This window comes from Octopus bimaculoides, chromosome 7, assembly GCF_046866305.1.
Source record: "Octopus bimaculoides isolate indiv1 chromosome 7, ASM4686630v1, whole genome shotgun sequence".
Classification (NCBI taxonomy): Eukaryota; Metazoa; Mollusca; class Cephalopoda; order Octopoda; family Octopodidae; genus Octopus; species Octopus bimaculoides.
This window is the reverse complement of record NC_142934.1, coordinates 28,462,655-28,480,800: the sequence shown is the minus strand read 5'-3', so window position 1 is coordinate 28,480,800 and position 18,146 is coordinate 28,462,655. Positions and strand designations below refer to the sequence as shown.

At 36.7% G+C, this 18,146-nt stretch overlaps 1 protein-coding gene across 4 annotated transcripts in view; it reads left to right on the top strand.

Annotated features, from left to right (window-relative positions):
• LOC106881997 (vitamin K-dependent gamma-carboxylase) overlaps positions 1–18,146 on the top strand; it is a 71,728-nt gene that overhangs the window by 18,905 nt on the left and 34,677 nt on the right. For 2 of the 4 annotated variants that reach the window (XM_052969632.2, XM_089355069.1), the window contains 4 exons: positions 1,616–1,771; positions 7,824–7,949; positions 11,102–11,180; positions 13,708–13,814. In XM_052969632.2, the coding sequence (XP_052825592.1) occupies positions 1,737–1,771; positions 7,824–7,949; positions 11,102–11,180; positions 13,708–13,814 (347 nt within the window). In that variant the 5' untranslated portion in view covers positions 1,616–1,736. Of the gene's footprint in view, positions 1–1,615; positions 1,772–7,783; positions 7,950–11,101; positions 11,181–13,707; positions 13,815–18,146 lie in introns of all 4 variants that reach the window. The other 2 variants (XM_014932533.3, XM_089355068.1) reach the window with 1 other exon arrangement.

The window sequence follows — 18,146 nt, the reverse complement described above, 5'->3', positions numbered from 1 at the left end:
TTCAATGCTTATGAGTACACACACACACATATATATATATATATATATATATTACAAGTAAGAGTCCACCAAGATTCAGTTCTTAGCCCCATTTTATTTATCATGGTCCTTCAAGCTATAACTGAAGAATTTAAGACTGACTGCCCTTGGGAGCTCCTCTATGCTGATGACCTTGTTCTTATTGCTGAATCACTACCAGAACTAGAGAAGAAATTTCAGGTATGGAAGCACCGACTGGAATTGAAGGGCCTTAGAGTTAATTTAGCAAAGACCAAGGTAATGATAAGTAGGAAAACAGACAAATCACTGATTCCTTCAGGGAGATGGCCCTGCTTGATATATAGAAAAGGTATTGGAAGAAACTCCATTAGATGTACCCAGTGCAAGCTATGGATACATAAGAGGTCACTGGAAGACTAACAGGGAAACTAGTCTTTACATGTGGCAGATGTGCAGGTACATTAAACACCAGGAATGTACAAGAAATAGACTCCCTCAAATGTCAGTGGGGATCCTTAACTGACCAAGTTAGTAGTGGGGAGGTTATTCCAAAAGCATAGCTGCTAGAATAAGAATAGGCTGGGTGAAGTTCAGAGCTATTACCTCTGTTAGTAACAAAGGACCTCTCCCTCAGAGTGAAAGACAGGTTGTATGATGCCTGTGTGTGGACAGTTATGCTACATAACAATGAGACATGGGCTGTGACTACTGAGGATATGTGAAGGCTTGAAAGAAATGAAACCAGTTACACTCCACTGGATGGGTAATATCAATGTGCATATATGATAGTGTAAGTGATTTGAGAGAAAAACTGGGTATATGAGGCATCAGATATAGTGTGCAATCGAAATCAAAATGGAAATTGTAGTTGTGGCTGATGCCAGTGCCACCTGACTGGCTCCCGTGCTGGTAGCACACAATAAGCACCATTTATACGTGGGTCATCGCCAGTGCTGCCTGATTGGCTCCCCGTGCCAGTGGCACATAAAAAGCACCATCCAAACGTGGTCAATGCCAGCCCCACCACCCCGACTGGCTCCTGTGCCAGTAGCACATAAAAAGCACCATCCAAACGTAACCAATGCCAGTGCCTCCTGACTGGCTCCCATGCTGGTGGCACGTATAAAGCACCCACTACACTCTTGGAGTGGTTGGTGTTAGGAAGGGCATCCAGTTGTAGAAACCTTGCCAGATCAGATTGGAGCCTGGTGCAGCCTCCTGGCTTGCCAGTCCCCAGTCAAACCGTCCAACCCCTGCCAGCATGGAAAACGGACGTTAAACAATGATGATGATGGTATATATATATATATATATATATATATATATATATATATATATATATCTATATAGATATCTATATATATATTTGCATATATATATTTTCATAATTTTAACAGTTGAGCTCAGAGTATACCAAGCTATAAATGATACCATGTAAATATTCAGTTAAAAACCCCTTTGACCAGAAAAAGTTAAAAGCTGAACCCACATTTTATAGCTTTATGTACTTTGAGTTCAACCGTTAAAAATTAATTATTTCATGTTTTCTCAAAGTTTCCGAAATTCTTCTGATGTAAATAATATATATATGCATTTTTTTTTTTTTTTGGTGCAGGGTTCATTATGCTGCTGGATATACCTCAGGAGCGTGGCTTATCATCTATTGATGAAAAATACAATGATGCTCAAATGTGTAATTTTCCTTTATTTGACTTCCTGAAGCCTCTTCCCCTCGAATGGATGTATGTACTATACTTTTCCATGTGGCTTTGTAAGTAGCTTGAACTTTACATACTTTTTGGAAGCAAGTAAATTTATTTTACTTTATTCACTCCACCTCCCTTTATTGAGTTTTTTCTTTTTTTATTTGTACAACTTAATATTTTTTCTTTTTGGCATCTGTTTTTAGAAACTCTTGTGTTCTTTCCTTTTCTTTCACTTATATGGGATATGCTCTAACACACTACAACACTAAATATAAGTTGGTAAAAATAAAATTTTGTAATAAGACAGAACATGAAAATATTTGGTACCATGCAAAGTATATAAGATTTCAAAATGAGCCAAATTTAGATAAAAAGAAATAGAAAGAAAAAGAACACTAAAAAAATACAGTCATTTCAGGCTGTTAGTTAGTATACTTGTGGGAAATATTTAATTATTTATTGAAAAATGTAGTAAGTTTTTAATTTTGATTATGAGAAAATTCACATATAACATGAACTAGACTTTAGTTTGGATTTTCCACTTTAACCATCTGTTACTCTCCTCTTACACTCTTATGAAATTAACCTACTCCTCCCCAATCTAAGGGTGGTCCATTTCTGGATTAAAGCAAAAAATTTGAACTAACTGTATTTTAAACACGTATTCTCACTTTCTTGTATGTACCTTGAGAGTTAGCTCTGATTCCTTATCACCACCATCTTTATCTTCATTCTGGATACTCCCACCTTTATATAATGCAAGGTAGCTACATATCAACTCTATTGCAAAACACCTGTGTTTTTCCTCTCAACACCTGACATGAAGCCATCTTCCCCTGTTCTCTCAAATATACTCTTCAGTTAGGCAAAGAGGATTTTTCTTTTCTTTTGTTGTCTTGCAAGTTACTTAGAGAACTCACTTATGCTGATGTCATGAAAAAAAAAAAAGCTATCCAGAACACACTCTCGGAGTGGTTGGCATTAGGAAGGGCATCCAGCTGTAGAAACCATACCAAAGCTGACAATGGACTCAACACAGTACTGTAGCTTGTTACTACCTGTCAAACCACCCAACTCATGACAGCATGGAAAACAAATATTAAATGATGTTGATAATGATGATGACTCTAGGTTTTCTCATCTATCAATATTTATTGCATTGTCATGCTATGTTGGGCTTTAATGATGTTAATAATTGAGCTCATAAATATCATGGATATATTTTATGATGTTTATGCTTTGCATTTATAAGTCACACCCAACACAGTCATTTACATTACTTATACTAAGCTGGGAAATATTTAATTAGTATTAAATAGGTGATAAGTTTTAGTGGTAATTTCTAGAAAATTATGAAAATAGGTGATTTTGTTTCAATGTCGTAATTTTAGGGTTTCAATTTACATTGAGATATGCTAACATTGAAACATTAAATTTAAATTTTCTTGTCATATTAATTGTCTGTAGTCAGGACTGGCTGCACTGTTAGGTGCTGGACTGCCTGCCTTTTAGTTCTTGGTAGTTGTCATGTTGCTGGTATTACATTGCATGCTGGATCACTATAATTGATTTATCTATTCTTTTATTTATTACTTGTTTCAATCATTGGTCTGCAGCCATGCTGAGCCACTGCCTTGAAAGGTTTTAGTTGAACAAATCAACCTCTGTACTTTTTTTTTAAGCCTGGTTGTATCCTATCAGGCTCTTATACCAAACTGCGAAGTAAGGTGGATGTAAACCAACCAACGCTGGTTGTCAAGCTATGGTGGGGGATAAACACAGACACACACATAAATATATACATATGTATATACAACAGGTTTCTTTCAGTTTCTGTCTACCAAATCCACTGACAAGGCTTAAATCAGCCCAAGGCTATAGCAGACACTTTATCCAAGGTATCACATGGTGGGACTGAACCCAAAACCATGTGGTTGGGAAGCATGCTTCTTACCACACTGCTATGTCTGCACCTACACTGTTATTTGACTCAAAATATATAGGCAGAATTCTGGTTTAAATACCCCATATAACCCCTCATAACTTTTTTATTTTTAGGAATTTTAAGAAAACTTTTACAAAATTCTGTTCTACACTTGGGAATTCATACAATTATTCAAAAAAAATTTCTGTGTGATTTAAGGGTTATTTAGCTGTTGTTTTTAGCACATCTCACGACCACCTGATATCTTCCTCATTTCTTTGTCACTCTGACATATATTGATGTTTTTCAATATTTTTCTCCCCATAAACACATTTAATGGAATTTTGATGCATCCAAAGGTAATCCATTGATGGTTTAAGCAAAAAATTCTAACTACCAGTATTTTAAACTGATTTAAAAAAAAAAAAAATTGGAAAAAGAGTGAAAGTTTTTAGATTTATGGGGGAAGGTGGAATGCATTAAAAATTATAGAAAAGGTTTTTTTTTCATAATTGTATAAATTTCCATCTGCAGATCACACATTGGCAAAACTTTTCTGAAAATTTCAAAAAATAAAAGAGCTATGAGAGTTATATGAGGTGCTTAAGCCAGAATTCTGCCAATATATTTACTCTAGTAAATGGCCAATTTACATTTTATTGACCTCAGAGGATTGAAACACAAAATCACTGGTGATGAAATTTTAATTCAAGAGAATGTAGAAATATGAAACTATTTTGTAAAACATTTAGTTCTATATTCAAGTATTTCTTCTGTTCAACAACCTTTTGAAACTGTATAACTGACAATTTTGTTGTCTTTGCAATGTTTACTTCAAATTTTCTTACAGATATCTATCAAAGAAAGCCTGAACCTACCAGGGGCTTGCTTGTTTGATATATAAATATATATAGCTAAGTGAAACCATTATTTTGTCTTTACATTAAAATGTTGTGCCTTTACAGGGTATTACGGTTTCACTTAGCCATAGTGGCACCTATAACCATTTGCTAGAACCTAGTTCACATTATTAATTAAGACCTGACAGTGAAAAGGTGTGAATTGTCTGATGATCTCCACTCAAAACTTTTGTATGAACTAGAAAATCAGTATAGAGCATAATCTTAATAAATGAATGACCAAAGAACAGGAGTTATGTAACTACATTCATTAGCTTACAGCTGTTGCAGTTATAGGTTGAGTGCCAGCATGACATAATATAGCTTCTTCAGAACTATTTCAATGAAGTTTTTTTTTTTTTATTGAAGAGTATATTTAAATGTATAGTTGGGTGCATATGATATAATAAAATATGATATAATATAGTACAAAATAATATATAAAATAATATATTATTGAAGTGAGGCTTTTTTGGCCCTAGTGATTATAAGAAACTTGGTATATTAAATGTGACACTAAATAAACTATTTATTATAAGGGCCAAATCAAGAATAGTGATAGAATAAATGCTTTATGGTATTTATCTGTATTTCTTTATGCTCTGAGTGCCTTTCATCATTTATGGATTGAAGACATAAGTAGCAAGTAAATTTAATCTATGATTTTTGTCTCCCCACACCTCTGGCCTTTTGAAATCATTATTTTAAAATAGCAGAGTGGCAGAACTGTAAAATGACTCCTCTTCCTCCTCCTCGTCATCGTGATCATCATTGAAACCATTATTATTATTATTACAATTAAACCTTGGGAGAGGCATTATGCTGGTAATAAACACACGCACTGGTTCAGTCCTTTATCAATTTATATAGTTTTTTGATAAATTATTTCATTGCACTCTTGCAATCTCTTCAGTAACTGAAGAGATTGCAAGAGTGCAATGAAATAATTTAACAAAAAACTATATAAATTGATAAAGGACTGAACCAGTGCGTGTGTTTATTACCGGCATAATGCCTCTCCCAAGGTTTAATTGTATTTCTTTCAACACATGTATCCACATCAAGAATCTTGCACACGAAATACACATACAAAATATTATTATTATTATTATTATTATAAAAGGGTGGCGAGCTAGCAGAATCATTAGCATACCAGGTGAAATGCTTAGTGGTATTTCATCTGCCGTTACATTCTGAGTTCAAATTCTGCTGAGGTCGACTTCATCCTTTTGGGGGTTAATAAAAATTGTACCAGTTATGCCCTGGGGTTGATGTAATTGACTTAATCCTTTCCCCCAAATTTGAAGCCTTGTTCTTCCAGTAAAAAGGAGTATTATTATTATCTAAGGTGGCAAGCTGGTGGAATCGTTAGCCTGCCAGGTGAAATGCTTAGTGGTATTTCATCTGTCACTTCATTCTGAGTTCAAATTCCACCAAGGTTAATTTTACCTTTCATCCTTTTGGGGTTGACAAATCAAGTACCAGTTCAGTACTGGAGTTGATATAATCAACTTAACTCCTCCCCCAAATTTTCAGGCCTTGTGCCTTTAGTAGAAAGGATTATTATTATTATTATTATTATTATTATTAAGGCGATGAGCAGGTAGAATTGTTAGCATGGCGGGCAAAATCCTTAGCGGCATTTCGCCTGTCTTTACATTCTGAGATCAAATTCTGCCCATGGTCAACTTCACCTTTCTTCCTTTCAGGGTTGATAAATTAAGTACCAGTTGCATACTGAGGCTGATGTAATTGACTTCACCCCTCCCCTAAAATTTCAGGCCTTGTGTCTATAGTAGAAAGGATTATTATTATTATTATTATTATTATTATTATTATTGTTATTATTATTGCTGCTGCTGCTGCTGCATCCACTTTTCCATGCTAGCATGGGTCATTGAAGCAGATTCCAAGCAAAATAATATTTCCCCAGGGTTGAAGATGTTTTGACAGAAGATTGAAGACAAACAGACCTACTCATTGATAACTACAGTACAATGTCAAGATAAGAAGACACAGATGCTCCCCCCCCCACACACACACGCATTCATGTATGTGTGTATGTATATATATATATATATATATATATATATATATATATATATATACACACACACACACACACACACACACACACACAGCAGGCTTCTTTCAGTTTCTATCTGCCAAATCAACTCACATGACTTTGTTTGGCCCAGGAAAATAGTAGATGACAATTGCCCAAGATTCCACATAGTGGAACTAAGCCCAAAGCCACATGATTGGGATGCAAAATTCTCACACAGCCACTTCTAACCCTTATAAATGTCTAAAAGTTTTTCATCTCATTGCTCTACATTCTAAGTTTAAAATCAATTTTCACTCACTTCATGATCCATAAATTAAATACCAATCATATCTTGGTATCAATTTACAGCCTTGTGTCAATGAGAGGACCCATTATTATTTAAGTATTTTTAAAAGTTCGGTAAATAATAATAATAATAATAATAATAATAATAATAATATTTTTCTAAGTTTAAAGCTTATAAGGGATCACCATGTATTGAATAAAGAAAATAGTCTAATATTGGGGTGTATAAGCCTTCGACAGAAAAAAGTGTGTTTCTAGTACATGTGGGACTTGAACTCAGACCTCTGTGTTTTCACGACAAGTGTACTATGGAAAACTCACTTTTTTCCATTTAGATCTTATATGCCTTGATATTAGACAATTTTCTTTAGTCAATACACAGCTTTAAGCTTATAAAAATATTATTATTATTCGCCTTCCTGGCACTTGTGCCAGTGGCACGTGAAAAGACATTCGAGCGAGTTCGTTGCCAGTCCCACTGGACTGGCTCCTATGCAGGTGGCACATAAAATACACCATTTCGAGCGTAGCCGTTGCCAGTACCTCCTGACTGGCCTTCGTGCCGGTGGCATGTAAAAGCACCCTCTACACTCTTTGAGTGGTTGGCGTTAGGAAGGGCATCCAGCTGTAGAAACTCTGCCAAATCAGATTGGAGCCTGGTGTAGCCATCTGGTTCACCAGTCCTCAGTCAAATCGTCCAACCCATGCTAGCATGGAAAGCGGACGTTAAACGATGAACGATGATTATTTACAGAACTGTAAAATGTACAGCACTGCTTATCAAATCAGTCATCGCAAGTATTTTTAAAAAACAAAAATTGTCCTGTAAATGCATCTGTTTGTATATTTTGTTTCATCACATCAAACCTGATAAACATACATCTCATTTCTGTTTTTCTAGGTGCACTTTTCCTGATGATTGGTTTCTGTTTTCGTTTAAGCTCAATCCTTTTTGCTGCAATCTATTGGTATCTCTTTTTTTTGGACAAAACCAAATGGAATAACCATTCTTACCTCTACGGGCTCCATGCAATTATGTTTATGGTTAGTGATGCTAACCATTACTGGTAAGTCTGAACAACACCCTGATAACTGACTCTGTGTGTGTGTGTGTGTGTGTGTGTGTGTGTGTGTGTGTGTGTGCATGCACGTGTGTATTATTGTTATCTTCATCATCATTTTAATGTCTAGATTTACATGCTCATCAGGGTTAGATGAGATTATGCAGTTATGTGGGTATTTTGAAAATATCTCATGGAGTGACAAGCGTATAACTGCATAATTACAGGTTGCCGTTTGGCAAAGCATAACACCTGTTCAGCCACCTTGCCAGGGATGTGGCAAAATCGTAGGACTGCTGCATAGTAGATTGTGAAGATGTAGCAGAAGAGCTCAACTAAGTCAGTAGTACTTCTTACAATGATGCTGAGCGAAGGAATACTAGATCAACAGTCAGGACCACCAAGCTCTATCAAGAAAGTAACTGCAACACATGCATAGGAGTGGCATCTATGGTTGTGTAATCTGTCAATGAAAGATTCACTCTGATGCAAGCTTCCAATTCAAATTCATAATAACGGAATTGGATGGCAACAGAGAAATCCGCAAAAGCAGTGAAAATATATAAATGTTGGGGCATAGTTTTCCACAACATGATGTCTTTCTTGATGTTAACCGTCACCTGTTTCCAAGCTAGGTAATAATCCCCAGTCTATTTAACAATAAACAGCTCAGACATTGTTACGCAGAGAGATGTCCCATACATAGTTATGCAGAGAGATGCTAGCATGGAAGGTGGACGTTAAACGATGGTGATGATGATAATGGAATGGAACAGTGCCGTTTAAATGAGCCTTTTGTGTACACCCAGTGAACACACACATACATACAAGCATGCACACATGCTTTCGTATATGCACGCGCACACACACACACACACACACACACACACACACACACACACACACACATCTTTAGTTTTTGTCTACCAATTTCACTCACAAGGTGTTGGTCAACCATCAGCTACAGTACAGAACACCAGCCGACAGCATCTATACACAGGAACTAATTCCCTATGTGCTTCCAGTGCAAACTTCTTGAGCATACAGCCATGCCTGCACCTTTATCATCATCATCATCATCATCGCCGTTTAATGTTCGCTTTCCATGCTGGCATGGGTTGGATGGTTTGGCTGAAAACTGGCAAGCCAGGAGGCTGCACCAGGCTCCAATCTGATTTGGAAAGGTTTCTACAGCTGGATGCCCTTCCTAATTCCAACCACACTGAGAGTGTAGTGGGTGCTTTTACGTGCCACTGGCATGGGAGCCAGTCAGGCGGCACTGGTATCAGCCATGCTCAAAAGGTGTGTTTTACATGCCAGTTAGGCACCACTGGCATTAGCTACAACTACAATTTCACTCGGTTCAACAGGTCTTCACAAGCATGGCATATTGCCCAATGATTGAAGGGTGCTTTTAAACTGGCCAGTTATGTGGCACTGGCATTGGCCACAACTATGATTTCACTTGGCTTGCCAGGTCTTCTCAAGCATAGTATTTCTTTAAAGGTCTCGGCTGCTTGTCATTACCTCTGTGAAAGCCAACATTCAAAGGTCGTGCTTCACCACCTCATCCCATGTCTTTCTGGGTCTACCTCTTCCACAGGTTACCTCCACTGTTAGGGTGTGACACTTTTTCACACAGCTGTCCTCATCCATATGCATCACATGACCATACCAGCGCAGTCGTCTCTCTTGTACACCACAACTGATGCTTCTTATGTCCAACTTTTCTCTCAAGGAACTTACACTTTATTGTGCATGCATGCTGACATTACACATCTATTAGAGCATACTAGCTTCATTTCTTTCAAGCCTATACATGTCCTCAGCAGTCACAGCCCATGTTTCACTGCCATGCAGCATGGCTGTTTGCATACAGGCATCATACAGTCTGCCTTTCACTATGAGTGAGAGGCCCTTTGTTACCAGCAGAGGTAGAAGCTCTCTTAACTTTGCCCAGGCTATTCTTATTCTAGCAGCTATGCTTTCATAGCATCGACCCTGCTACTGACTTGGGCACCTAAATAACGGAAGCTATCAACTACTTCTAGTTTTTCCCCTGGCATGTGATGGAATCTGTTTTCTATATGTGTGTATGTGTATATATATATATATATATATAATAAAGCCTAGGTGTGGGTAAAGTAAGAATGTAAGCATGTTCCATTAGTGCTTTTGATATAAGAAAGAGAAGTCAGAATCTCCTGATTGACCATTTCACAATTTGTTGTTGATTCTTCAAAGAAGACATACCTGGCTTTCTTCCCCCCCCCCCCACACACACACTCAAATAGCATAGAACATTCATCTGATATATAAAAAGCAGCAGAAGACGTGTGATTAAGAAGTTTACTCCCCAACTGCATGGCTCAAGTTGGGAAGTAACTTGAGCCCACATACCCCACCTCTACCCACCTACCCCAACCCTCTGCCTACCCACATACCCTGCCTCAACCCCCACCCACAGCCTAACTTCCACCCCACTCATGCTTTTCCCACTTGCCTCCTCCACCTCCCAACACTATCACACCACACCACACTACACCATACCACACAACACACCACCATGCACACACCAGCACTGACCAATTCCCATCCCCACATTTTCACACATACACACACGCACACATTAAGATCATCAGCCCTCTTTCACGCACATACATACTCTCTTACACACGTGCACCTTCGTTTTGGGATCACTACTATTTTGTTATCTCCCCTTTTTCTTAGCTCTCCTGTGTGACCCTTCTGTCATGATAGATCGCTAACCACTACGCACATTTTTTTTCTCTCCTTGTTTCTTTGTATGTTCCCTTCAGTGGAAGAGCGTAGGCTCGAAACGTTAAAGACTTTTTCAATTCCCGAGCGTTATACTAATACATCTGTTTGTTTTGTACACCACCTGTCTTCGTCTTTTGTGAATTCTCCCTATATATATGTATATATATGTATATGTATATATATATATATATATATATATATATATATATATATATATATATATAATATATATATATATATATATATATATATATATATAAACACATTCATGTTTGAATTTATACTTTGTAAATGAGATAATATTGAAACTAGAAAAATTATATATTTTTAAATATAAGTTTTATTTATATACTTGCTATTGCTTCATTTTCTTGAAGGTCTGTTGATGGCTTTTTGAATCCCAAGATCAGAAATACTCATGTGCCATTATGGAATTATACAATATTGAGATTTCAGGTATTCCCATTTCTTACCAATATTTGAAGAACATCAAATTCTGTAGCTCTAAATTTAAATTATTATAATATTTATAATATACCTGTTTTTTGCTCAAGTCCTGCTAAAGTCAACTTTGATTTACAATGACACAGACCTGTTGCCAGACTTTGGTGCCTGGGGGTGTTTCAGAATATTCTGGATGGACTCTAATTTGTATTGCAGGAAAATTTTTGTAAACTGTATTTTCTAAATCTAAGGGTGCACCATTGAATAGAGAGGGGGCAGTGCCATCCAGTGCATCCCCTAGCGGACGGGCATGCATTGATACAGAGATTATAAAATAAATAACAACACTAATAAATTAAAGCTGACACTATCAACTATACTCCTCCTCAATAAAAAATAATAATTGTCCATTATTTACATTTGACGGATATTTGTCCTCATTTTGTTTGTTGTTAACACAACGTTTCGGCTGATGTACCCTCCAGCCTTCATCAGGTGTCTTGGGGAAATTTTCGAACCTGGGTTCTCATTCCTAAGGTAGTTTTAGATGTTATTATTATTATTATTATTATTATTATTATTCAAATCACTGCTTGGAATCGAACTCAGAATCTTGGGGTTAGTAGCCCACGCTCTTAACCACTACGCCATATGCCCGTTGGCATATGGTGTAGTGGTTAAGAGCACGGGCTACTAATCCCAAGTTCAATTCCAAGCAGTGATTTGAATAATAATAATAATAATAATAACATCTAAAAATACCTTGGGAATGAGAACCCAGGTTCGAAAATTTCCCCAAGATACCTGATGAAGGCTGGAGGGTATATGAGCCGAAATGTTGTGTTAACAACAAACAAGATGAGGACAAATATCCATCAAATGTAAATAATGTACATAATTCCTCATCTCTTAAATATAGAACTGAATAATTGTCCTTATTTCATTTTTGTATTTGACTTATAAGATTCTTGATGTGAAATCATGTGTTGGAACAAATTTTGTTGACTTGGGTATCTTGGGAGAGTCAATATGCCAATAAGAAATACATTCACCAGTTCTCTTTCACTTTATCATCTTCATCATCATCCTTTAGCACCTGTTTTCCATGCTGGTATGGGTTGGACAGTTTGACCAGCGTTGGCAAGCTGGAGAGCTGCTCCAGGTTCCAGTCTGATTTGGCTTTGTTTCTAAGGCTTGATGCTCTTTCTAATGCCAACCACTTTACAGTGTGTGCTGGGTGCTTTTAATGTGGCACTGGCACAAGCGCTATCATGTAGCACTGGCACATGAGATTTTTTTATGGTACCAGCACAGGACTCTTGCAAGCCAATCCTCTTCACCAGGGGGAGCGGCTTTAACACTTTTGTTGTGGAGGACAGGTCTTCTTGAGTACAGCAAGGCGCTAGGTATCTCAGTCCTTTTATTATCATTAATCAACTAATTAATTATTTAACCAATTTACTAATCAATCGTTTGATTAATTATTCAGTCAGTCAATATCAGCTTCATTCATTAGAGTTCATTTGTCCAAATCTGGTCCAGATCTGACACAGATTAATCAAACAATCAATTAGTGAATTGTTAAATGATTAACCATTTAACAATTTAGCTAGCTGACTTACAGTAATAAAAAAGTGAAATAGAATCAGTGTATGTGTGTTTCTTATTGGCAAAATGATCCTCCCAAGATACAAACGTTGTCCTTAAGCTTGATTTTAAAATAATGTTATCAAAATTTTAATACTCAGAGAGGAATAGTTGTTTTTCACCATCATCTTTTTTACATCCATGTTCCATGCTGGCATGGGTTGGATGGCTTTACAGGATACAACATGTCTAAGACTACATCAGGCTTCAATATCTGCTTTGGTATTGTTTCTACAGCTGGATGCCCTTCCGAACACCAACCACTTTACAGCATGTACTGGGTTGTTTTATTTTTTTTTTGGTGGGGGGTATAATTTCTGCATCAGCTCTAGTGAAGTCGCTATGCAGCTTGCAAGACTAAGATCCAAGTCCCCTTCGTTCATGCTTAACTGCAAGTCAGACCTGTTAAAACAGAGTCTATGATCAAAGACATTCCAACTATAATTATTCTATCTTATTTTTAAACATAGTGCATCTATGGTCACATTATTCAGTATGTCCTTCCCTTTTTAAAAAGTTAATATGTGATTTGAAGAATAATTTGATTGCTATTTCTAGCAGATCAAGTACCCACATAAAGTCTCTCTCATTAGCAGGAATAGTCAAGTACCAGGATAAAGATTTCTAGTATTTTGCTCTGATTCCTCCATTTATCAAGGTTGATCTACCTTTTGATAACTTTCAGACAAATGAAATAATATGAGTTTAATATCCCCTGTATTTTCTTTTACAAAACTTTGCTTCCTATCTCCTCAGTTAGTACTGAGTCTTCTTGGAGTAAAAAGTTACCTGTTGTAAATTTGTGTTTTGTGTTTTAGGATATTACTGCATGAATTTTTTCAATATGTCATTGTTAAACCATAATTCTAAGTTTGTCACTTTTTGTTACTAGAACTTTCTGGTGTATTTTTTTGCTGGAATCAAGAAGATGACCCCAGAATGGCTTAGGGGTTATTCAATGAAGTCACTAAGTGAACACTGGGTGTTCATGCCTTTCACGTAAGTTTAATTTTCCTTTTCTTTTTTCTCAACACTTACACATTGTTTAACCCTTTTGACTGCAACCTGCCTGAAACAACACTTGATTCTTTAATACTAATTTTCTATTTTAAAATTATCTCAATTAAAACCGTCCATAAAAATTTCATGTTGGTTTATGTTCCAAACACCTGCTTAACCCATTTGATACAAAACTACCTGACACTGTGCTTTGTTTTATGATACAAACTTCCAGTTTTAAAGTGTGATCTAAATTATAATCTTCAATCGAAATTTCATGTTAATATATGATCCAAACACCAGCTTAATAATGAATGATATACAGTGAACCTCTGCTTATTCATGGTTTGGCATTCGCAGTCCTGGTTATTCGCGGAATGAATAATTGTCCGTGGAACTACTGCATATTCATGGAATTGTAAATATCGCCTGCAATTTTTTATGATTTCTTTCGTAGCAATATATATTTTTTCACACTTTTTAAGGCTAAATTATTAATAATAATATACCATATTTGCCAGTTTACTGGACGCCCCTTCGCAGCTGAAGCTCCTTCTGATTAGAATAGCCACACACCACGTCGCTTGATTATTTTAGAAACAAGTACACTGTAAGGTCTTGTATCTCTTATTCCTGCTATCAGTCAAAGCTTGCTAATTAGTATAGTGACATCTATGTATATTTCACACACACACACAATCTCTCTCTCTCTATCTCTCTCTTGTATTTGTCTCTCAACAACAACCTCTCATATAAATACATAGTTGAAATTTATAGACAAACAAAAGACAAAGACAGGTATATGAACAACAAGCAGGTGTGTGTGTATATATATATATATATATATACACACACACACACACACACACACACACACACAGTGTATCACACCAGTATTACTTGGGCTTGTGATGGTAGATCAAAATCATGTACAACACAAGACGGAACGTTAATTTTATAAGCGCTGTTTTTAAATCATCACTACATTTAATCATACACATTGTTATTTCAACAGAATAATGTTTAAGATGAGCCAACACAGCCTCATTGAAATTAGGTTACTTGTTGCTCTCTCTCTCTCTCTCTCTCTCTCTCTCTCTCTCTCACTCACTCTCATTATTATTATTGTAGTATAGATTACTTACTGTATCTAGTGGTAATACAAGCTAAATTTTTCAAAAGCATGATTATTTTTAATCTCTGGTCAATCTCCCATTGGTGCTATGCGCATATTGGATGCAAGGAAGATTTGTTTTATACGTTTTGGGGGAAAAAGTGCTTCCAGTACTATCTCGAGTGTTTTGTTGAGTGTTGTGTTTTTTGCAACGTGTTATTAAATCCCTAAGATGCCATCCAAATGCCCTACACCTTTTAAGGCTTCTGGCAGTGAACCTAAGTGCCAGAAAAAAGTTATGATGCTCCATGAGAAGGAACTTCTGCTGGATTTGCTCCAGGAAAGTAAAATTTATGCTGCAGCAGATCATTGTTATGATGTCAGTGAAAGCACTATACGCTACATAAAGAAGAACGAGGTAGCGATCAGGTCTACCGTAGCAGTAAGTTTCTGTGAAAGTGCCAAAAGGATAACAACAATGAGAAATAAGCACTTGGTCAAGATGGACTCCCTTGGCATTGTGGATCAGTGACTGCAAGAAGAAAAACATCCCCTTAAGTAGTAACATCATCCATGAGAAAGTGCAGAAATTATACCAGCAGTTTGACAATGGAGACAGAGCAGAAGGCATTGAAGAACTGCAACCAAGACCATTGACAGTACTGAAGCCCGAAGATTTTCAAGCCAGCAAGGGATGGTTTGACTGTTTCCAGAAACGGTTTAAAATAAAGTGTGTTTCGCTGCATGGAGAGACAGCATCAGCCGACAAAGAAGCTGCCAAGAAGTACCTGGAGACCTTCAGGCAGATCATCGAGGATGAGGGATACGAACCAGAACAGATTTTTAGTATGGACAAGACTGGCTTGTTCTGGAAGAAGATGCTTTTCAGAATGTACATCATGAAGGACGAAGCCAGAACCCCAGGATTTAAGGCACAGAAAGGCAGAGTGATGCTAATTATGTGTGGCAATGCTGCTGGCTTTACGATGAAACCAGGACTTATCTACAAGTCCATGAACCTGAGGACCTTCAAAAATAAGAATAAAAACCTGCTGCCTGTCCACTGGATGCACAACCCCAAGGCCTGGATTACCAAAAGTCTAACTTTGAATTGGTTGCACTAATGTTTCATCCCTCAAACCAAAGAATACCTCCAAAACGTATGTGTAGAATTCAAGGTGTTGCTTAATATGGATTTGAATCATGAGGGAATCCAAGTCAAGTTCCTCCCTTCTAACACCATCTCCCTCATCCAGCCTATGGATCAAGGCATGATCCGTGCCTTCAAGGCACTTTACACTCGGAACTCTCTCCAACATCTTGTGGATGCAATGAATTTGGACGAGAATTTCAAGTTAAAGGAGTACTGGCATAACTTCATGATTGCAACATGCTTGTCAGTCATCCATGCTGCTCTTAAAGATATGAAAACAGAAATCCTCATCGCATGCTGGAAGAAGGTGTGTTCAAGACTACGAGGGCTTCTCACCTGAAGATATTCAGCATGAGGCTGTCGACAATGTGGTGAAGCTGGTGAAGATACTTGGTGACAAAGGTTTAACAACATTACGCAAGATGTGGTCAACAACCTCATTGATGGCCACTCTGAAACCCTGACAAACGAAGATTTGTTGGAGTTAATGAAGTCTGCCAGTGAAGAGGAGGAGGAAGTGCCAGATCCAAAGGAAGAGGAGGTGGGCCTGACAATCAAACGTCTGTCCGACCTTTTAAGGACAGCAAAGGAATTGCAAGGGAAGGCGGAAGTATAGGATCCCTATATGGTTAGGTCTCTCCAATTTAAAAATGCCATCAATGTTGCCATGCAGACATATAAGACACTTCACTACCATTAAGAAATAACGATAGCAACTTCTCATCACAATGTTCCTCAAGCCCACCAAGAAAACCTTGCAGGAAGATACGACATCTCCTAAAACACCTGAAGTAGAGGCGTCTCCTGAAGAGCTTTAAATCTTCTTTGCTGTGCAGTCATTACCTTCGTTATTTTCATCATCATCGTCTTAAATCAATATCATTGATTATTGGTTGAGTAACCGTACATTTTACTTTATTTTTTAAATTATTATTAGATATTTTATATATATATATATATATATATATATATATATATATATATATATATATATATATATATATATACACATATAAATTTGACAGGGATGATTCTTTCTTGTCTTGGGATTCACGGTCAAATGGCTGGGTGGAATTGCGGGAAAAATTAAATAGATGTGTAGAATGATCCAGTGGTGATGCTGGGATTTGTATTTTTTCATAGCTCCCATGGTTACCGAGATAATCTACTATAATAATACTCTTGTGTTTATGAATGAGAAAGGAAGGGGTGATAGATGAATAAGGAAGGAAGGGGTGATGTCATACTTGGTAGTGGGATGATGAAAATTGTACGCTGAAAACATAAATCAAACAGTGTTTCAACTCTGTGTGAATATATGTGTGTGTACGTGTGCGCGCACAATGGCAGTGGGATGGTTCGTCTTTATTCACTTAGTATTTGAATTTATTTTTTGATTTGGTTGAATCTTGGTTATATTTCTTTTTTTGTTGGTCAGTTATATTTAGCATTTTGACAGAAAAAAGTCATTCTAAAATTGTTTTTTAACATAAGCGTGCCCAACAAGTCAAATACTTACACAGAGCAGGTTTTACAGCCACATCATCCAAACTGACCGTTTTAGCTGTTAGTATATATAGATATATATATATAATATTTTACATTATATTTTGATATTATAGGCATTTTTATGGACCACGTCTAATATTCACAGGTGCTTTGGGAATGTAACCCCAATGAATACCAGGTGACTACTGTGTTGCTAAATCTTCATTATTTTAAAAATTAATTGAAGCAAAGGCAGCATATTTCAAAAAATATGACAATAAAAGTGGGTAGTCCTTGATTTTGTTTTTAGGTGCTGTTTCCCCAATATCTTGTCTAGGGCAGATTTGTTACTTAAAAACTTTCACCTAGATATTGTTATTGCAGAAACTAGACTCAAAACCATTAACTATCAAATGACTAAGAAACATCAAATCAGTTTAGCACACTCCTGAGAAAATTTCTATTCCATAAAGTTGTAGCTGCCTCACCTGCTTAGTGTAGTAACTAAATTTTTCTTAACAAGCTGCATCCTATTCTCAAACTGAGGACCACATATTTAAAGTCTTAAATCTTAGGA